At 45.5% G+C, this 23,292-nt stretch overlaps 1 protein-coding gene across 2 annotated transcripts in view; it reads right to left on the bottom strand.

Annotated features, from left to right (window-relative positions):
- The window catches only part of GALM (galactose mutarotase), a 104,145-nt gene that overhangs the window by 20,755 nt on the left and 60,098 nt on the right, over nt 1-23,292 (bottom strand). For both annotated transcript variants that reach the window (XM_057309224.1, XM_026479245.4), the window contains exons 2-4: nt 17,540-17,694; nt 12,753-12,959; nt 7,407-7,488 (exon numbers count right to left, since the gene is read on the bottom strand). In XM_057309224.1, coding sequence (XP_057165207.1) covers nt 7,407-7,488; nt 12,753-12,959; nt 17,540-17,694 — 444 coding nt within the window. The remainder of the gene's footprint in view (nt 1-7,406; nt 7,489-12,752; nt 12,960-17,539; nt 17,695-23,292) is intronic.

Consider the following 23,292-nt stretch of genomic DNA (forward strand, 5'->3'; position numbering starts at 1 on the left):
GAGCAAGGGCCACGTGACCCAGCACCCCTGCCAACTCCAGAGCGCACAGAACGACACCCAGAGCAGGAGCTTCGGAAGCAAGGTGATGGATTCTATTCTTTTATTCAACACATTTTCTTCTCCCCCCCACCACCCCGGGGGAAAAAAAAGCAAAGATGCTGGAGTCTTGCAGCCTAACACACAAAGGGTATTGTTTGCCTGCGTTTGCCTGGAAGCCTCCAGGAATGACAAAATGGCAGAAATTTCTAGGGGGAAAGAGGGTGTGTGTGTGTGTGTGTGTGTGTGTGTGTGTGTGTGTGAGAGTAAATTATTTGAATGGGCCCCTTTGAAGGCTTCTGCTACCCCCACCCTTGCTGAGGCTTTTCCACTGAGGTTTGGGAAAAGGATAGCTTTTTAATATCACAGAGAAAGGGGGAGAACGAAGAAGCCACGTAATACAGGCTGTTATCTTCTGTGTTTTACTATCTGAAAGGGCTGAAGACATTTTATATGCTCCCCACATGGCCAACAGGAAGAAAGGCGGGAGCGGAACAGGAGCCCGAGGCTGCCAGAGGTCTGGGCGCGCTGCCTGGGGTAGAGGTCTAAACGGGGGCTATGAGTTTAAGACAAGGGGATTTCATGATACGTGCCTGCTTTGGCTCCCTCAAACTGTGTGCCAGCGCAACCCTTTCCTTTCTGTGTGATCACGCCCACTCGGTACACCTGCGACAGGCAAAATGGAGGCCAAGGCTGTGTCCCTCCCCCAGATAGACACAGGGGGAAGGTCCCTTTTTACTGAGTACCTTGGCTACAGTATGACAGCTACTGTACAATAAGAGGTGCTACTTTCTCATGACAGTGGGTTTTCCCTTCACCTGAAAAATTATTTACTGAATATCTACGACCAAGGTGAAAAACACCCGCAAAGTTTAGATCTGTGTCAGCATTTCCCTCAGAAATAGTTTTTCTGAAGGGCAAATAAAAAGAAGGAGTTGAAAAACAAACATAAGTATAAATTAATAGTCACAGAAGGCAGGGGCCTGGGACTACTAAACATCTTTGTACCGCGGAAAGACTCGAGCTTCGAAGCAAGCCTGGGGGCCTTGGCAGAGAGTCAAGAGAAGGCTGGCTAAATGAAGCTACAGAAATTGCAATTTGTCAGATGAAGCATTTGGGACAAACCCGCACAGAATTCAAAGAATGATCTGATAAAAGTCCTCATGGTTGCAGTGTTGCCCCGAGCTTCCTCCGAATCCACCACAAATTCTCCTGCGGAGCCACCCTTTCAGATAGGTTTCGCAGCTGTCTCTTCTTGGGATATTGGGTGCAGGTAAGGAGTTCTCGGTTTCTTTTTTGGTACAATGACGGTAAGGGACACTTTTCTCTCTGGGAGCTCCAAGTAAAAATAATGAGGATCTTTATGACCCTAAAATGAGAAATCTAAAAAAACCCCCAAACACAAATAAGGATTTGGGGTGGAAAGCAGAGGATGGGGGATGGTGGTAGAGGAAAAGCCATTCCCACACAAGGAGACCAACATGGCCCGCCAACCTCTGCAGGGCTTCCCCGAGACCAGGCAGCAGCAGCCCTACGGAAAGCCAGGGAGAGCCGAAGGGTCTAGAATGAACTCACTGCCCAGCACCCTGCTGGTTAAAGGAGGCATCTCATTGTAAGTGAATCTTCCAGGTGACAGAAAGCTCCCCAGGTACATGGTGAAGCTGTTCTTCCACTACGTTGGTGAACTTCCCACCACCTTCCACAGAGGTGCCCAGCGTGCCTAGTGGAAGACAGCGGCTCTACAACAGCCTTCTCGCGACCGGCGCTGGCAGAGGAGGGGACCAAGAGCAGCAGGACAAGGGACGCGTCACCAGACAAGGCACTGCGTACGTTGCAACAGCACAATGACCTCCGAGGTTACTGAGGGGCACGGAGAATAACTCTGAGCGTTAAACTGGTCACTTCTGGTGGTGTTCCTTTTCCACATTCCCTTCCTGGTCAGTCTAACGCGGCCAGGCACTTCTATTCATGCTCTTTAGTCTCAGGAAAGCCTCCTAGCCTTCCATCTTGGTCCTTCTTTTTTTCCTCCCCTTTCCAATATAACTGGTTTCCTGTTTTCTTTGCAGAAAAGTCAAAATAAAGGGAGGAAAACAGAAGCTGTAAGGCAACTTCTATAAAAGGTAGAAAAGAAAGGAGAACTGACAAATGTCGCTTTTTTTTTTCTAGCTTAACTTCCCACGTCATGACTACATGGTGATCTTGGCTATCCGCGTCATCAAGAAATTACTTTCCTTTCCCCTCCTACCCCACCTCCCCATCCCAGAACCCTTCTCGACATCTAACCACATGGTAGGGTCTGCGTAGTAAGGGTCCAGTGGAGAGCCTGAGTTTGAACACCAGTTTTCCTAGGTCTGAATCCCAGCTTCCCACCACTTGTTAACTTGGGTGAGCCCAAGTTACTGACACTTCTCGGGCTCCAGGTTCCCTATCTGTTAAAGAAGAAAAATTAACAGAACCTACCTTATAGGATTCTGGTGTGGATTATCATTTATAAAGTCCTCTCTGAAATATTAGCTATTATTACCGTAAACCTTCACCTCACCTCACAAATAAACAGTATCTTCCTTTTTCTCAATTCGGCACAACCACAATCTCTAGATACTGCATATCAATCCCCAGAACTCTTAACCGAGTATGGCTGGTCTAACGGGTTTCTTGTACCACGTCTCAAGGAAGTGGCCTTGTGGTTCAGTCCACTTCTGGCTGAATATCCGGAACTTTAAGACTGGACTCAGGTACACCTGTGAGTCTGCCCTGTGCAGATCAGCCTTGAACTCCAGACTAGCCTAGGGTCATCCAGGGCCATCCCGAGTCACCCAGGATTGCAGCCATAGCAGAGTCTGGTGCAGATCTGACATGGCCCCAGCCAACCCCTCTGGGCCCATTGGTTTTCTACCACCGAAAACCCCAAATGCTTCAGAAGCCCAGCACTTTCCTGGGGATAGTTCTGCCATTCCTGCACTCCCTTTTCCCTGTTCATCTCTATCTAAAACACCTTTCCCCTGGTTGCCTGGCAAATCTCCACCTTCCCTTTCAGGTTTTATTTAACTCGCATCTCCTCCATCTGGGAGCGCTTTTCCTCTGAAGCAGGTCTCTGAGTTCCACCTATCCTGACATTTTCCAGGTTAATGGATAATATTCTGGCTGACTCCTCCACTAGACTGTCGACTCCTGGCGAGCCCAGCAGCAGAGGGGAGGCATTTCCAAATGACCAAATGACTTTGGACTGGTCTCAGAATTAAGCCACACGTTCATGGGCTTTTGGTCAGTGTTAAGAATCTGATGAAATCTGGGCTCCCGGAGATTTGTTCTTGGCTGAAAGAGGGTCAGACATGTTAATTCTTCCCTCCGGGAAGTGCAGAGTAGAAGTGGCTACGCATTTTTGCAGGCAGTTCCGAAGGAAACATACAATTCACTTGTTTCTCACAAATTTCTGACAAAGGGGAAGAAGAAACAACCCTATAATTTCAGTTGAAGTGTCACTGGGCAAACAGACATTAACTTCTGTAGGACTGGCTAATGTCTGGGTAGGTAAAAGAGACTGACGGAGTTTTGTATGTGGTCTGAAGTTGTTGCAACTGACTTTCATGCCAGAGTTCTAATGGATTTGAAGGGCGGGAGAAAAATAGCAGTAAGATGTTATATTAACAGCCTCGTGGAATCACAGAATGTAAGAGCTATAAGTGATCTTTCAGGCCAATTACTGGTTCACAAGCATGAGTCCACGACAACATTTTTACTGGTCCACAGAAAACGGAGATATATTTGGATAATCTATCACATTTCTTTGAAAAGCAAGATGAATTCAATTTAAAGTGTTGTTCTTTACTCCAAGATTAAAATTTCCCCACTTTTGTGGTGTTAAAATATTTTCTTTTATGAAAAGATGGTGATTATAAATAGCAGCTTGGGTTTTAAAAAAATAAATATAGTCTATTTCTACACCCCCCCCCCCCCCAGGCTCCACGCCCAACATGGGACTTGAAATCATGATCTCAAGATTGAGAGTCACATGCTCTACGGACTGAACCAGCCAGGCACCACTAGCCTATTTATTTCTGTTCCTCATTATTACCCTGGTTAGTTTAAATTATTTTTTAAAATTGAAATATAATATATATACATTCTCATTAGTTTTAATAGCCCTATATTTATGATCACTTTCTAACTTGGCTAAATGAAAAGTTGGGCAACCGCATTGTAAGTCTCTCAAATTATTTTGTAAAGAAAATTTACTGGTCCATAAAATCGGATTGCGTTCAACATCCCTCCCATTTGCAGAAAAGGAAATGAGGGCGTAGGGAAGTTAAATGTTAAAGCATTACACATACACTGAAGGTTGCCTAGCAAGTTAACAGCAGAGCGCAGGGCTCTTGCCTCCCAGGGTCCAGAGCCCTTACAGCCTTATTCAACTTCACAGGTGTTCAAAATTAGTACAAAGTCTAGAATTTGATCCTAAAACCATTCACGGTGCAGACCTGAGCTGAGCATGAGTTTTCCGCAACCTGTGAGATTACACGTTAAGCTCTCTGGTGCTTTGCCACAGTTCTCTCTTACCATCGTGACAATTAATCTTTACACGGCATGAATTATGCATTTTTGTGATTTTCATCTGATCAAAACGCAACAGGACAGCATGAGATTTTATAAATATACACAAATAAATACGCACTAATTTCATCACGTCCACCGGGAAGCTACTGAATTCATTTTCTTCCTTATCAGTCACAAAACAGCAGCCGCCACCATTTTTCCCTTGCAGTTCACAACACAGAGTTCTAACGCCAGCCTGCGGCATCTAGGACAAGACGGGCCAGCTTACTCACCCCCACACTGAGTCATGTAAATATCAGAAGATGACACATGTTACCAAGACAAACGCAAAAGACTTTAAACTCAGCCCTGGAGCGAGGAAAACTGTGATGCAAAAATTTTTAATCCATTTATCTTGATTTCTCATTATTATTCTAATTAGCTTTGTAGTCCCTATATTTATGGGTTCCTAATTCCTGCTGTTCACGGAAGTTGCCACTTAGTATGCGGGCTCACAATCTTTCCATTTTCCTCATAAAAATTTTGAACGAGTGGCCATAAACACAACCCCATTATTTTAAAGACGCCAAAATAAATCAAAAGCCCTTACCTATAAAGTAAGGCAGGTGTCCAGGAAAATTAAAATAATGTCTTACTTGGAGCCCTGGGTTTTTAAAAAATTTTTTTTAATTCGAAATAATTTTAGACTTCAGCGAGGTTACAAAAATAGTACATCTGTGGGGGCGCCTGGCTGGCTCAGTCAGTAAAACATGCAACTTCTGATCTCAGGGTTGTGAGTCTGAGCCCCACGTTGGGGGTAGAGCTTTCTTAAAAATAAAATCTTTAAAAAAAAAAAAAGTACATCTCTGTACACCTCTCCTTTCCCCAATGTTAACATCATAGATAACCATGGTACAATGATCACAGCTAAGAAATTCACATTGGTTCGATACTACTAACTACACGCTTCACTAGAATTTCACCAGTGTTCCCACTAAGGTCCTCTTTCTGGCTCAGGATCCAGTCCCGGATCTCCCATTGCATTTAGCTGTCCTTATCTCCTTAGTCCCTTCTGTGACCATTCAGTGTTGCTTTGTCTTTCATGACATTGACCGTCCTGAAGAGGACTGTACTGGTTCATGATTTTGTAGACTGTCCCTCAACTGGGTCCACGTGATGCCTTCTCCTGGATGGAACGGAGTTAGGCATTTCCGACAGAACACGACAGAGATGATGCACTTTTTCAGTACATCATAGGAGGACACAATACATCTTATTAGTGGTGATGTAAAACTTGATTATTTGATTATGATGGTGCCCTTGGCTTCAAATTGCTCATATTCTGTCATTCTAAGCTCTTTATTAGCCAAGGACACCAGCAAAGTGGTAGCACCCCTTCAGGGGGTGGGAAGGGGGGACAAGACTTCCTGACCTTCCACACGGAGCTGCCAGCAGATGGGCCGATGGAAGGCTGGAGCTCTGAACGGACACTTAAGGGAGCGAACACGGGATGTTAGTGCTCCGACAACGGGGCTCTGACCTAACACCTCTAAGTCGCTGTCAGACACAGGCAGGAGACCCTGGCCAGCCAAGGGGCAGCACGTGGCAGCCCTTCTTCCCGGGGGGGAAGGGGACCTAACGCAAAAGCGTTTGTGTGGTTCTGGATTTCTGCTCTTCTTTCCCTTCATCCTCTACTTTTGTTTACTTTGGTTTTCTTTGGCGAAGCTTCTACACTTACCTCAGCTCTGATTTTAATGAAACCCTAGGAAGAATATTTATCTACTGCTTTGGGGTAATGACCTCAAGTGAATTCTATAAGCTGCCACGAATAACAGCACCCCTGCCGGCCACCTTGCTGTCATCCATCTGTCCCCTGGAGGCAGATGGCAGGGCACCTGCAGTCTAGTACAAACCTGCACCACTTAATCCTGGAGACAACGCAGGAGCCAAGTTTGTTTGTTTCTTTTTTTCTTGTTTTTAATTGAGATATAATCCACATACCACAAAATTCACCCTTTTAAAGTGCACAGTTCAGTAGTGTTTAGTATATTTACAGGTCGTACAACCATCACCATTATCTAATTCCAGAATCTTTTCATCACCCCCTCCAAAAAAAAAACTTGTACCCATTGTCGCTCTCCATTCCCCTATGTCCCCAGCCCCTGGCAACCTCCTAATCTACTTTCTATCTCTATGGATTTGCCTATTTGAACCAAGGTAGTTTTGATCACAAATAATAATAACCAAGATGACCTCAGTCCAGTTAACCTAGGAGCACGCGCGTGCACACACACACACACAGCCAGAAGGTTTGAGTTTGGTAACACCTCACCTTCCCTTTTGATACTTTGGACTCCCCATGCTACCCCGTCCCCCCACCTGTGTCTCAGAGGTGACACATGCATTTGTCTTCCCCAGGGTACAACCTTTCCTCCTCCATCAAAAACCACGCTGTGTTCTGTCGGTGTCCTGCACCGGTGAGGTAATGCTCAGGTAAACTGAGCTCTGCTGAGGTGCTAAGTACCTGATTTATGTTTTAGCAGAGAACTCTTGCCGTCTACGGCTCGGCTAGGACGGCCATCTGACCCGGTTTGTTTAGAACTGCCCTGTTGCCCGGCTTAATTATTGATAGCATCCCCTTTCCCTCTCAAAGGGTCCTGGCTTCGGTGTTTAATTATATGGTTACCCAACCTTAACCAACATAAATGACTAATCATGGTAATTATAGGCAATTTGGCAGGCCAACAGAGAACATGAATTTAAGTAAATGAGGTTTCAGTACTCTCCCAATCACGGCCCAGCTCTGCATTCCCGTAAAAACGTTGAAGTTCACCAACCTGTAGGAATCAGCGTTTCATCCACAGGCAAAAAGGCATCGGCTTCTATAGTGACTTCATGGTCATATATGTTCGGGGAACCCTGGGAGGGAAAGGTAAAGAAAGAAAACAAGATCTAATGCTTAGTCTTATTTTGTATTTTTGCTTTTTTTTTTTTTTTTAAGATTTATTTAAGAGAGAGCACGTGGACCGGGAGGTGGAAGGGAGAGGAAGAGGGAGAGAGAATCCCAAGCAGCTTCCCTGCTCAGTGCTTCATGCTCAGCACGGAGTCCCACGCAGGACTTGATCCCACGACCCCGAGACCAGGACCTGGACGGAAATCAAGAGTCGGACACTTAACCACCTGAGCCACCCAGGTGCCCCAGGTATTTTGGCTTTTTAACTTCTCTTGCAGAAATATTTTCAGGCATTGACAAACACTTTAGAAATCCCATTTGACCTATGGTGACGAATAGTGGGTTCATTTAAGTGTAGGTAGCTAGGTCCTCAACGGAGCAACTCATCTATTTGGAAGACGTTCTCGAGGGTGACCCCCGCATGCATCTTCTTTTCTAAGTGGAATTATGAGTGTGAAAAGTCAGAGAGACATCAGTGGTTTGAAAAACTTTTCGACTTTGGCTTATTAGCAGAGGGGTTTCTCCCACTCTCACATGCAAACAGAAGAGCAAGAGTTGTTGACCTGGAACACACTAGTGCTGGATGGCCAACGTGTCGCCTCCAGGCTTGGAGGTGGGGTATCTGTGCCCGTTCTCTGGCCCAGCTCCCACCCAGAGGACCCACTCTGTACCACATGACCGAAGCCCGGGAGTCAGAACTAGAGTTCCTGCTTTGGAGAGCACGTTCAGCCTTCCATTTCAGATGCAGCCCGCCTTCCCAGGGGGAGTCGAAGACGGGTCCGTAGTCGGAAGGCCCGGGGTCTAGTTCCGGCTCTCATGGAGTGGCCCCAGGGAAGTCACTCAACCTAGAATCTCTTGGCCTTCAGGGTAAAACCGGGCAACAATGCTCCTTTTCCACCTTTTCCAGGGTTCTTGTGAGGGACAGTTTAGTAAAGCTGTGGTGTGCGGCTTGCAAATTGGAAAGGACACACACAGGTTTCTGATAAAGAGGATTACATTTGAATAGTATATTTTCAAACTTCACAGCAGAAGACGTGGAAGGGGAACCAGGAGAGGGCTTCTGCCCGGTGAATGCTCAAATGTAAGCTAAACTGGGGATGCTTCTCAACGGGGGATGACTTTGCCATCAGGCAAAATCCGACAGTGTTCTGGAGACATTTTTGATTGTCATGACCGGGGGTGGAAATGCTCTTGGCATCTAGTGGGAAGAAGCCAGGAATTCTGCCAAACACCCTATAATGCACAGCCCTGCAACAAAGAAATTGCCTGACCCAACATGTCAATGCGCTTGGGTTGAGAAACTCCGAGCTAAGCTAAACTGAAAGCTAGGCTGGGTTCTTGAGAAGCAGAGGGAGGCAGAGCCCTGCGGGTTAACCGAAACTGGTCCTCTAGTCAGAAAGACGTAGGCCCACACAATCAAATGGAGTTGTCCTGAGGAGAAATGCCAGGATTTTAGAGACCACGAGAATCTATGTCTAAACCGGCCAGAAATTGCTTTAATTACACTCAAAGGAGGCTCTGTTTCTCAAGAACTGCCCTGGTCTTGTGGGTACGTCTCCCGGTGGGTACACGTGGGCAGGGTAGGAGTGGACGGGAGACAAGGCCAGGACAGAGGCCTCCCCTCTGCCCCCACAGTCTCTCCCTTAGCCACTCCTTTGGTCCCTGTTCTGACCTGAGAAGGCAGGTCCAAGATGGGAGGGGTCTGCACCACCACCTAGTGCTGCTTTCAACTAGAGGGGTCTCTCCTGGCGGGTTCTCCCTACTCCCCCCCCCCCCCCCCCCCGGTCTCAGGGATCCTGCCAGCACCGAAGAGGCCTCTGGGCCTGAGGGGAGCAGAGATGAGGGAAGAGAAGTGGGGACTGTTTCCTTGGCTCTATCTGCTCTGTGCTCAGTGGAAGGCTGAGTAGTATTCCATTGTATGAATATATCACAATCCGTTTATCCGTGTGCCTGTTGATAGACCTTTGTTTGCTTCCAGTTTTTTACTATTATGAATAAAGATGCTTAGGGATTTCCTTTTTCTGTTTGTTTTGTAGCGTTAGGGCAGGAAGAAAGTGATTCAGTCACACACCAAATAAATTGACGAGTGTGAGAGGTTAGGAAGAAGCCGGGTGGGGGAGAAGGAAAGGGACATTCATGAGAGTCACTCCCTTAATGGGTATCGGGTCACCAAGCGGCATCTACATTCCTTTATGAAAGGGAAGCAGCCTTCATTTTATCGTTCTGACTGGAATAATGCAGTGATCCACTCTGGTGGACTATTCCTGCTGGGTTCATCTCCTTTCCAGGCCGGTGAAAACCTGGCAAGGAAGGCTGATCCACCAACAGCTCTGGAGGCCCATCTCTGGGTTCGCTGTTGGTTTCGGTTAGCTTTGCTCAGCTGCTACTGGTTCGGAACATTAACCATTTATAGAGCTCTTTGTGGCCTGCCCGGAGCTTTACGGACCTCTCCGTGCATTGCCACTACGACTGCCTTCATTCAGCTCTCGTCACCTCTAGCAGGATAGCGCCAACTCGAGTACTACCCCAAAGCCACAGCAACTCCCTTACTGGCACCTTCGTTTTCCCCTGGCAGAGTGCTGACTTGTTGATGGGACCTGCGCTAGGCCGTATGCTCAGGGAAAGGACGCCCTCCCTAATCCCACATGAGTGTATTTTGATTCGCCTAAGCCCATCATGGTGGTCCAGTTCCCTTGCTGGTACGGGGTTAGGCAGGGCATGGGACACTCTCCTGGCCCATGAAATGTGAGGCAAAGTCTGCTGGGAGCTTCTGGGAAAAGTTTCGTTTATTCTTAAAAATGGAACATTAGAGATGAAAAAAAGGAATTCTTTTTTGCGTCTGGGTGGAACTATATGAAGACATGATTCCCGGAGCTGCAGCAACCATCATGTGACCAGGAGAGGATGAGCCAAAACACTGAAGAGGCAGAATGGAAAGATAGAAGAACCCGGGTCCTTGCTGACCACCTCCCCAGTCATGCTGGAACCCCACTATTGCCTTTCATCTCAAATTCCCCCAGGCTGCTTCCTAGCTCTTACGTGATTGCCCAGTTTGGGGTTAGATAAGGGAGGAACCACAACAACAAAGCCCAAACAACCAGCAACCTTTTCCATTCTTTGAAAAACACAGTTCTCTCCTCCCCCCAGGCCACCAACACTCAATCTTAGAAGTGATGAGTCAAAAGTTGGCCCCAGGTAGAACAAACATACTGCTTATTAAATTAAAAAACAAATAAGCAACAAGAAAATACATACGATGAGCTGACCATTTTAAATGACCAAGTTTTGAGCTATTTCCCTGGAGAGGGTTTAAGACATGATAATGCTTTCCTGGGTAGGGTAAGAGATGTTCCAAAGATGCAGAGCCCCTGGACCCCAGGCCTGGTGAGTGACCACCCACTCTCCTCAAAGGGCCCCAAAGGGCTGATGGCCCCCTCCTACCCTCAACCCTGAAGCTAGCCGTGGATTCCAGTTGCACGCGCTAAGACAGTATACAGAAGGGGGTTAACGTTGACCACTCTCCTTGTGGGTCAACTCTGTGACCTGTGAGGGTCCTCATGCCGGGTAAATGGACAGAGCCTTAGTGAACTTGCATTCCCATTTTGACTCCTTGATTGGAATACATCAGCAGATACTTACGTATTTAATGCATTTCTGAATCTATTTCTTTAGAGCACCTCCCTCCGCCCCTGATTATAAAATAGGATGTCCTAAGTATACAAAAATGTGGAAAATAATGAAAAATCACCATGATCTACTACCTATAAAAAACCACTAATATTTTGTTCTATTTCTGCCAAGCTTCTTTCTGAATTATAAAAAGTAGAGTCTTGGGGTGCCTGGGTGGCTCAGTCGGGTAAGCATCTGCCTTCCGCTCAGGTCATGATCCCAGGGTCCTGGGATCGAGCCCCTCGTGGGCCTCCCTGCTCAGTGGGGAGCCTGCTTCTCCCTCTCCCACTCCCCCTGCTTGTTCTTCCTCTCTTTCTCTCTCTGTCAAATAAATAAATAAAATATATATATTTTTTAAAAGTACATTATTTTTTACGCACATTATTGCAGAGCCTCTTACAGCTGGGCATGTTTTGGTTTTGGTTTTGGTTTTGGTTTTTGGTTTAAGATTTTTTTTTTAAGATTTTTATTTCTTTATTTGACACAGAGAGAAAGCAGAAGCAGGGGGGGCAGCAGACAGAGGGAGAGGTAGGCTCCTGGCTGAGCAGGGAACCAGATGCGAGGCTCGATCCCAGGACCCCGGGGTCATGACCCGAGCTGAAGGCAGATGCTTAACCGACTGATGCTTAACCACTTAACCACCTAGGCGCCCTGTCTTTAAAATCTTAAGGAGGATGGTGGAAGTTTCTGAGGATAAGCAACAGACAAGTTTAGAATCCTTTTTCTTATTTTTAAGGGATGAACTTTGGAAATTACATAAGAACCAATTAATTCGTGCTATTTGGAAAGATCCTAGAAAAAAAAGCAGCACTTCGTCAGCAGACTCCTAAAAGAGTGTAAAAATGCAAGATATTACTAGTTGGCTGGGAACATCATCTTGTGGTAGGAAATCATGCCAAAGCGATTCAAGTATAGTAGACAATGATGGCTTTTCAGATGAAGAGGAAGTAATAGAGTCTACAGAGTTTAGCTAAACTTTCTACTCTGCCTCATGTAACAGCCTCCTGGACAAGCTCAAAAATGTCATTAGGAGGGAATAAGGTCGTGTGGAGGGGATTACCTGGGGGGTAGGGACCGTCTCTAGAGCTCTCTTAGAGTGGGCTGCATGCTGGAGGCATACAAATGTTGGCAGCATATCTAAAGGGGCTGAGCCAAGCCCATTTTTAAAGTTCCAAGGACGGAAAGTGCCTTAACTGCAATCTTTTAGGGGTAGGAGTGGAATGAGGAAGCAAATATAAGCTCATGTTACAGTGAGATGAGAGGGAGTTCTTGAAATAGCTAGTTCCTTGTCTGAACATGGGGGAAAGAGGTAATTCTCTGGGTAATACAATGTACTCATTCTACCTTTCTCTCTAACTTCCATTTATTGAGCACCTACTATGAGCCAGCTGCTTTGCTAGCCATTTTTGCTCATCACCAGGGTTGACCCCATTGCCAGAGTAATTCCGTCCTGGGTTGGTCTCTCCAGCCACTCCCCAGGTCATTCCACAAAGCACGCGGCAGGAGAGAAGAGGCAAGTTACATTTATGCTGCAGCAGGAGAGCAGAGCAAGTCCACTTACCTGGCCCGCCAGGTTGAAATAGGAATGGTTGGTCAGACTGACCGGTGTGGTCTGACTGGCCTGGGCTCGGTAGTTGATCATAAGCTCCCCACCATCCAGCGTGTAAGTCACCCAGACTTTCAACTCTCCAGGGTAACCTTCCTCACCATCTGGACTGACCCTCGAGAACTGAACGCCATTTGACAGCACCTGAGGGGTCCAGAGGACCTAGAAAAAAGTGTTTTCGAAGCTGTTCAGTCATTGCAATTTCGAGCTAAATGCCACGTTTCAATATTTAAAGCTAGCTAATTCTAGGAAGAGAAATGGTTATATGATCTTCAAGATGTTTGAATAATAGCTTTGTTCTACTATTCAAATAACTTTGTTCTAAATTCCAACAGCTTGGATTTTAATTGTTCTAAAATTTTGTTTTATACAAAAAAGTAGATTTTAAGAGAAAATGTTTGCTCTTTACCTACTCATATTCCCCATAGTCTTTCTCCCTAAACTTATACATATGTGTCTACAATATTTTCTTCTTCCCCTTCTTTAAAAGTTTTGTTTTTGTTTTTTATCTTGGTGCCCCATTCTGATAAATGTCATATAGCGATATCTGCTAATGGTATTAATGGTATTAAAAAAAATGACCTTAATAAATCAGCCCCTCTTTCCCAGGGAAGTACTATTTATGAATATTTATAAAAAACGCTCCAAGATTCTCTATATTCCCTGGGCAGAGTTCCAAACGAACAAGAAGACACTTGCTCTGTCAGGAAGAGTTCTGCCCACATGTCAGGAGTCCCGATTTGGGGGCCAGGTTTGTTCCTAGCTCACTGTGTGATGTTGGGCATCAGTCCCTGCCATAAAGGGGCTGGAAAAATGATCCCGAAGTCTTCTTCTCATTCTAGAAAATATGGTTCTAAGGGTGGCAGAAAAAATATGAAGAAAAGTTTTCTAGAATTTTTTGCTTTTGAAACAGGAATCTTTGATGCACACAGTGGTTCCTCTCACCTTTGCTCTAGAGGCCTCAAGATTACCCTTACAGGGGAGGGCCAGCCAGCACTTACTGAGTGCCCATGATGAGCCAGACACTTTGCTAGGAACTTCACAGACACTCTCTTTTATTTTTTTTTTAATGATTTTTATTTATTTATGTGACAGAGAGACAGCCAGTGAGAGAGGGAACACAGCAGGGGAGTGGGAGAGGAAGAAGCAGGCTCCCAGCAGAAGAGTCCAATGTGGGACTCGATCCCGGAACGCCGGGATCACGCCCTGAGCCAAAGGCAGACGCTTAACAACTGTGCTACCCAGGCGCCCCCACAGACACTCTCTTATCTGTCTCAGCGCTGACTCAGTGTAGGCATCATTATCTTCATTTAACGATGAGAGAGTTGGGCTCAGAAAGAACACACTACTTTTCCTAGCTTCTTCCAGCTGGGAAGATAGTGGTCTGATCCTGAGCTTTTTTCCTTATTCTATGCTATCAAAGGACATACTGTCCAGAGAGCCCCAGTCCCTTTGAGGGGGGGGTCACTAGTCAAGAGGTCTTTGCTAATAGGAGATATCCATTTGTTTGGTGCTCACCAGCCACTGACCTGGTGCTTTACATAAATCATTTTATAAGATAAGGATTTGGTTGAACCAAATGAAATGACCATCTTTGTAGGTCAAAATAGTTGAACACTGGCCCTTTCAAATGGCTCCCACTAATACTATGACCCCATTTTACAGATGAGCAAATTGAGTTCAGTAGTGTTACCTTGCCTACTTCCACCTCCCATATTCCCGGGGTTGAGTAGAACCTTTTCATAGTTCACGCTCGTTGTTTAAAACTCTTTTTTTTTTAACGATTTATTTATTTTATATATATATAGAAAGAGAGAGAGGGAAAGAGAGAAAGCGCACAAGCAGGGGGAGGAGCAGAGGGAGAGAGAGAGAGAAAGTCTTTTTTTTTTAAGATTTTATTTTTTTATTTGACAGAGTGAGAGAGCACAAGTAGGGAGAGTAGCAGGCAGAGAGAGAGGGAGAAGCAGGCTTCCCGCCGAGCAGGGAGCCTGACATGGGGCTCGATCCCAGGACCCTGGGATCACGACCCAAGCCGAAGGCAGACACCCAACTGACTGAGCCACCCAGGTGCTCCTAGGAGAGAGAGAGTGTTAAGCAGACTCCAGGCTGAGCATGGAGCCCGACATGGGGCTCGATCTCAGGACCCTGAGATCATGACCTGAGCTGAAACCAAGAGTTGGACACTTAACTGATTGAGCCACCCAGGGGCCCTGTGCCCATTGTTTAAAGGGGTAAAAAAATCTTGTTTAAGTCATACATGTCATTAGTGACAGAACTAAGATTCAGACTTAGGCCTGGAGTCTACAGCATTCCACATCTTCTTTACAGTGAATGTTTTGTTTGAATCTCCTTTTTTCAACAGAAAAGTTGAAGCCAAACACTGTCCTTCCAAATAGACTGAAAGATAATCATTTCTGTGGGCCACAGGAATGGCCTTTGAGCCCAGGCTCTGCCCACCTGCTCCTAGCGTGGCCTGGATCTCTCTCACTGATGTTGAGAGATCCCACATTTACCAGGCAGGGAAGCCCAGCAGGAGCAGAGGTCTCTGCCTTTACGTACGGTGAAAGCAGCTGGTATCTGAAACAAATTCACTGACCTTAGTAAAAAATTAATTTTACACCCTAGTTATCTCCTAGAAGTCTTGAATTTTCAAGACACTTAAAATATAAAGCCAGTTATATGCATGATTAAAAAAAGAAAAAATCCCCCAAATGGAAAATTTTAGGAATAAAGTATTTGAAACAAAATGTTCTCCACTTACCACCTAGTTTTTGTCCTTAGAGAAAGAACACAGTGGAAAGTTTTTTGTGTAAACCAATATTATCGGTTAAGTATAATTTTGGGGAAAACACAATTCCTACCCATGGGAGAATATCCCTGACTCCGCACTTTCCAAATTTCCTGAAAATTTCCACATTTGCATCTCTAGGCCTACTTAAATACCATTTCTAATCCTGTTAGGTTATTCAATTTCATCTTTTAAGAAAAATGTGTTGATATAAATAGAAGAAGACGTACCTACAAACCAGCTATTATTCAGTAATTGTCGAGATGAAATACACTGGAAACAAAGTTCCCCCGATACGGCTCACGTTACGCTGTGAAAGCTTACAGTTCAAAAGCTTTCAATATCCCCAGGGAAACATTCCAAGTCTGTCCCCAACCCTCTCTGGGCTTCTGCACAGCCATTTTTTCCAGTACCTACTTACTAAATGAAATGCTACTCTTCCTTCAAGGGTGGTTCAAATCCTGCCTCCCCGGTGCTAGAATCTGTCCACACCCGGTGTCTACAGCACACCGCTGGCATCTACATTAGGGGCCGGTTGCCGAGAACAGCTGTTTATCGAAGGGTCTGGCTCCCTCGCTTTCCTGGAGTCCCAGGAATCCCCACCATATGACGCTGCCTGGTTCACAGAAGGGACTCAATAGGCACAGTGCACTGGGAGGTATGTCCTCACTAGCTGGCTGTGTTTTTACAGGGCACACAGGTGACGCAGCGCCACAGAAAACACTACAGTGGAACAGAGGGAAGGGGATCAAACCAGAACAGGTGCTGTTCTGACGCTCCTCTGACGATCCCTGTCAGAACAGAGCTGGGCCTGACTTCCTCTGGTTGGCCTTTGCCCATGGGCCTGCCATACTCCGGAGACCCTCTGTCCCAGTACTGCCAGGACCGAGGCCACCCCTTGCCTTCAAGCCTTCCTGGTGTGAGGCGTCTGATCACGGAGCAACAGGGAGGAGATGGAGCATGTGTGGTTCTAGGCCACAGACGGGAAGTTGGTGAGACAGGGGAAAGAGTGACCAACTTCCTTCAACGGGACAGGTGGCAGTCAGAGGCAGAAAGGAAGAAATGGTGATCTTGAACTGCCACACACCTTCTAGTATTTTCTGGCTCTTCTTTAGGAAATAAACTGGGTGGTATAATTTAAAGGACAGTTAGCCACCAAAATTATCACCCTGAAATTAGACTAGTAAGAGAGTCGCTGGGGGTTAAGCCTCAGACTCCCACACAGCTAGGAAGCAGGCCAGGCATTTCTACTTCAGGGAGAAGCTGTTTGATCAGTTTGCTGTCCTAACCTTGTTTTGCCGGGATTCGCTTGGGGAATGGGAGTTTTACTGCGGACAGGAGTAATCCGGGGAGAATCTGAGGTAATTTTGAGGCATGAGGCACTTCGCTGGAAGGCTATGCCTGGATGTGGCACCACGCTGCACGGAGGGGGGGCATAGTGGCAGTTTCAGGGGTGTGTGTTGGACCGGGGGCGCTTACACCAGCAGTTATCGTGCAGAAACAAGGGCTGCGGGCTGGGCAGCCCAACCTAGGAGTTATATGGCCTTTCAGACCCTCAGATTTCTCACTTGGTGAGAACGCAGGGCTCTCGTAAGCACGACAGAGAAGACATGCAAATGCCTTGTACAGTAAGTGGCAGATAGTGTTTGTAAGCCACTTTTCCGTTGTGCCCAAGGTCCACTGGACTTCTGAGCCTGACACCGGGAGAAAGTCATTCCCTATCTTTCCCAAGTCAAGGACTGTCACCCTTTCACTCAGGGCTCCCCTGCCTGTTATAGTCCGACGAGCTACAGAAGGATGGGTCCCCCGAACCCCAGGATCGGCCTCTTTCCTGTATCACCTCCCCACACATCTGCTGTAGGGCCTAGGATTGAGCCTAGCGAACAGATGGTATGTTTGAAGGTACTCTGTGAAGTACGCCAGGTGAGGACTCTGTCCAGCGCCCCCGACTCACCTTATCAAACCCTCTGACTCCTCCATGCAGACTGTTGGGTCCATTGTTAATGGCCAGCCTATGCTCCTTCCCGTCCAATGTGAATGTTCCTTTGGCAATTCGGTTGGCCACCCTGCCAACCACGGCTCCGAAGTAGGGCTGCTTTTGGAGGTAGCCTGCAGGACATGAGATGGAAGTGTTTTTTAAAACTTCAGACCATAGGTGAGGCTCCCACTGCTGCCCACCACTTCCTTCTGAGAGAAGCTGAAAGTAGGAACAGCTTGGACGTACTCAACTCCTCAGGGAGCACAGAAAAATGGTGTTCTTTACACACGACGTTTTCCCTTTCCAAAAGTAATGCATGTTCTTTGTAAACATTGTGAAAGAACTTTATAAAGCACGAAGAAGAAATGTATTTTTTTTAAAGATTTATTTAGGGATGCCTGGATGGTTCAGTTGGTTAAGAGTCTGCCTTTGGCTTGGGTCGTGATCCCAGGGTTCTGGGATCGAGCCCCGCATCAGGATCCTAACTCAGCGGGGAGCCTGCTTCTCCCTCTGCCTGCTGCTCCCCCTGCTTGTGCTCTCTCTCTCTCTCTGACAAATAAATAATTAAAATCTTTAAGAAAAAAAAGATTTATTTATTTGAGGGGGGAGGGGCAGAAGAAGAGGTAGCGAGAGTCTTAAGCAGACTCCGCATGCTGAGCATAGAGCCCCACTTGGGGGTTGATCTCATGAGATCAACACCGAGCCGAAACCAAGAGTCAGATGTGCAACCAATTGAGCCACCCAGGCACCCCAAGAAATTTAAATCATCTTCATCTCATCACTAGAGAGGACAACTGTTAATATTCTTATGTATATCCTCCTGCCCTTTAGTACATGCAGACATGTGCTTTTCTTCTTTTTATAAAATCGGAGTCTTAATTTAAGTGCTACTTTGTAATTTGCTCTTTTCTAAGTCAATTTCCTTAACTAAAAACCCTATTTTTGTGTTGTCTTGAGAAGAATTCTTCTTCCTCTTTTTATTTTTTTAAAATAATACCATTATTTCATGAAACTATCCTTTAAAGAGCATTAAGCAAATTATATAGGGAGTAGGCGTGTCAGAGGAAATACAGGACACCCAGCTGAATCTGAATTTCGGATAAACGATAAATAATTTTTTAGTATAAGTATATCCATATTATTATTATACATGAGACATACTTAACATTTAAAAACCATTTGCTGGGGTGCCTACCTGGCTCAGTCAGAAGAGCACGAGACTCTTGACCTCGGGGTCGTGAGTTCAAGCCCCATGTTGGGTGTAGAGATTCCTTAAATAAATGAATAAATAAAAACTTTTTAAAAAGTTTTTAAAAAACCCATTTGTTATTTATTTGAAATTCAAATTTAATCAGGTGTCCCATATTCTCATTCACTAAATCTGGCAACCTTAATAAAGACTAAAATGTGAAAGGGGCATCTGTGTGCCTCAGTCAGTTACGTGTCTGTCTCTTGATTTCAACTCAGGTTATGATCTCAGGGTCGTAAGATCCAGCCCCATGTCGGGCTCCACGCTCAGCAGGGAGTCTGCTTGAGATTCTCTGTCTCCCTCTGCCACGTATCCCCTGCTCCCTGCACTCTGTCTCAAATAAATAAATCTTTTTTTAAAAAAAAGAGTAAAACGTGAAAGTCCCTCTTTTAAGCCTCGGCTCTTCTTCTTGTGGACGTCGCTGCTATAGATGAGAACCACTGCTACAAGATGAAATCAGAGAGGGAGACAAACCATAAGAGACTCTTAATCATAGGAAACAAACTGAGGATTGCTGGAGGGGAGGAGGTGGGGAGATGGAGTAACTGGCTGACGGACATTACAGAGGGCATGTGATGTGATGAGCACTGGGTGTTACACAAGACTGATGACTCACTGACCTCCACCTCTGAAAGTAATAATACATTATCTGTTAATTAACTGAATTTAAATGAAAAAAAAAAAGAAGAGTATGCAATTCAAGCATATGAATTATTTTTACCATGGCTGGAGGGGCTCTTGGATACAGACCCTGAACCATTAGGCCAGTTGCAGATCATAGGTTCCCATTACTCAACTGGCTGGGTGTAAGTGAAACATTAACCATCCTCTTCCAGGTCTCTCCTGATTCACTCCCCCGCTAACCTGCAGGTCCTCCGAGTCCTGCGTATGGACTGTCGTAATAGCTAACCCTGAGTTCTTCCTAAGGCTCGGCCACTTCCTAAGTGCTCTACATTCAACTCATTTCATCTTCAGGATAGTTCTATGAGCTAGACAATATTATTACCCTCATTTTACAGACGTGGAACCTGAGGACAGAAAGGCTACGTAACTTGCCCCAAAACACAGCTAGTTATCAGAAGAACCTGGATTTGAACACAGCCTGGCTCCTAAGTACTCGTTCTGAAGCATCACATTATTTGAAAAGCACAAGACTTTCTGGTGAATTGATCTTACTACCACCCCTCAGCATAGGCCAGACTGACCTCGCCAAAAGCTCCCACCTCCCTCCCCACCCTCCTCTCTTTCTGAAGCTGCAGCTTTCAAACTCCTTACACTGGGTAACCAAAAGGAGTTCCGACAGGCCAGGAAAACTTCTCTTGGTTTTGCTTCATCTGCTTTTGTTTTTTTAGTAGACTTTATTTTTTAAAGATTTTATTTATTTGTCAGAGAGAGAAAGAGACCATAAGCAGGGGGAGCGGCAGAGGGAGAAGCAGGCTCCCTGCTGAGCAAAGAGCCAAATTCGGGACTTGATCCCAGGACCCTGGGATCATGACCTGAGCCGAAGGCAGACGCTTAACCAACTGAGCCACCCAGGTGCCTTAGACTTTATTTTTAGAGCAGTTTTAGGTCTACAGCAAAACTGAGCAGAAAGTACAGGTTCCTCATATATTCCCCGTCCCCACACATGCATAGCCTCTCTTGTTACCAACATCCCCCATCAGAGAGACACATTTCTAATAATTGATGAACCCACACCAACATATCATTATCACCCAAAGTCCATAGTTCAACAGTAGGGCTCACTCTTGGTGCTGTACATTCTATGGGTTTGGACAAAGGAATAATGATATGTATCCATCATTATAATACAATACAGAGTATTTTCACTGCCCTAAAAATCTTCCGTGTTCTCCCTATTCATCCCTTCCATCCCCCTAGCCCCTGGCAACCACAAATCTTTTTACTGACTCCATAAACTTGCCTTTTTCGGAATGTCATAGTTGGACTTGGATAGTAGGTAGCCCTTTCAGATGGGCTTTTTTCATTTAATAATATGAGTTTTAGTGGCTTTTTGTGGCTTAGTAGCTCATTTCTTTTTAGCACTGGGTAATATTCCACTGGGCGGGATGTTCCACAGTTCATTTGTCCATTCACGGACCACAGGACAACTTGGTTGTTGTTTGGGCAATTATGAATAAAGCTGCTATAAATGCCTTTGTGCAGGTTTTGTGTGGACGTGTGTGTGGACGTGTGTGTGTGTGTGTGTGTGTGTGTGTGTGAACGTAAATTTTTAACTCCTTTGAGTAACTACCAAGAAGCATGACTGCTTGCTTATAGTTAGAATATGGTTAGAATATGTTTAGTTTTGTAAGAAACGATCAGACTGTCTTCCAAAGTGGCTGCACCATTTTGCATTCCCACCAGCAATGAATGAGATTTCCTGTTGCTCCACATCCTTGCCAGCATTTGGTGTTTTCAGTGTTCTGGATTTTGGCCATACTGGTAACCCTCACTATTATTTTAATCTGCATTTTTCTGATGACGCATAATGTGGACCATTCATCTGCTTTTCAGGAGTCAAAAATATGAAGAAAAGCAGAATTTTTGTTTAAAATCGTTTGGCTGTATCTATTTTTGATTTCTACTTTGATCCGTTCAACCTTAACTCTTCACCAGTCACATGCGTGGCTCTGGAAACCATGACAAATCCAACAGCAATGCTGCTGGTTCACGGGCTTGTAAGAATTCCCTCGGAAGGGACCGCTTTCTGGCCACAGTAAATAGCCCACCACAGAGATAAGAAGCACTTGTCAGTCCTTGGTTTAGAGGAAGAGTTTTTAATGACTGAACCATAAGGACAGCAGAAAGCACTGCTCCCAACTTGTCTCTGAAAAACTCTTCCGAACAAATGGATTTTATACTATCTTCATATGTTACTAAGTTTCTTTGTTTTTTTTTTTTTTAAGATTTTATTTTATTTATTCGACAGAGGTAGAGACAGCCAGCGAGAGAGGGAACACAAGCAGGGGGAGTGGGAGAGGAAGAAGCAGGCTCCTAGCGGAGGAGCCTGATGTGGGGCTCGATCCTATAACGCTGGGATCACGCCCTGAGCCGAAGGCAGACTCTTAACCGCTGTGCCACCCAGGCGCCCCCATATGTTACTAAGTTTTATATCAAATCAGAATTATAGAGAGTGACAGTCCTCAAATTCTGAAAAGGCCATGACTAAAAAGCTTGTTTTGAAATGCAGAAAATACTGTTTTCCATGCAAAAAGGGCAGGTTTCTAGGTCAAGCCACAATGATGATTTAATCAAGCCAACTGCTGATGTGGGATAAAGGGTAGAGAAAAAGTCTGTCCCTTTTCCTGGGCAAAGGACTGGCCAGAATATATTACTGGATCTTTCCACTCCTCTAACATTCCAAGGACCCCAGCTGGGCTGTCCGCCTCCTACAGCCCAAACTTCAGCCAGAGTGCCCTAAAGTCTGACATAAAAGTGCCTACTAATCCCAGTCGAAGCTTCTACTACCTGAATGACTTTCCTTTGGCTTTCGGAGGAAACATTACTTTCATTGACAAGCATTTTAATTGTCCCCAACATCTTAGATATTTTCCAATGGCCGCTGGCTGCCCACATGGATTTTCATGCCCTTTCTTCAGTGTTAACTAAGTGAGGTAAAAAGTTCAAGTAGTGTGAGGGAAGATATTTGGAGGCAAGGGAAGGAAAAGAGATAAAAACTATTGGTTGTTCACTACAGACACTATCACAGCTGGTAGCACATTTAATCATCACTATCCATTAATTTAGGCAAGGAAGTAAGTCTGGGGAGGTTAAATAACGTGCTTAGGTCCCACGGCTTTAAGGGACAAAGCAGAACTTAAACCAGGAATCCTCAACGTTCCTCTAAGGGCACTCTTGGCCGTCTGCAATACTACACCGCAGCCTCTGAACCCGTCCCCTTTCCTCCACCCCCCAATGAATCACGGTTTTCAAAAAGCACAAAGTCCATTTTCTTCTATTTTTTTCCACAATGGCTCTCACGGCAGTAATAGCTGGGTATTCGGTGGTAACTGGGGGGAAGATAGAGGGGCAGAACAGGCAGTGATCGTGTGGGTAGGTCGTTGATACCTGTGGCTTATAGGCAAATAGTCTCATCACAGGTTTTGAAAGAAGTCATAATGATTGTAGGTGGGACATGAACATGAAAAGCATTTTTAAGTATTTTAGGTACAAAAAATGGCAGAAAAATTCATAGGAGGCATTACTGATTTTTCCAGGCTGTAACTAAAAGATCCTATGATTTACCTGTTTAGAATTCTACAGAAGAAAGATCTAATTTTCCCAGGGAGAAATTGAACCATTCCGACCTCCGGTCATGGCCATGATCCAAGCAGTTTACATAAGCTATCTGGGAAACTGGAGAGAGTTGACATCTAACCTGGCAGATACCAAAGGACCATGTCTCAAAGAATTACACATGCTTAGCTCCTCCCTGTGGCTCAAAACGTTTGGGGGACATAGTAATGTCAAGATAACC

This window comes from Ursus arctos, unplaced genomic scaffold, assembly GCF_023065955.2.
Source record: "Ursus arctos isolate Adak ecotype North America unplaced genomic scaffold, UrsArc2.0 scaffold_8, whole genome shotgun sequence".
Taxonomy (NCBI): domain Eukaryota; kingdom Metazoa; phylum Chordata; class Mammalia; order Carnivora; family Ursidae; genus Ursus; species Ursus arctos.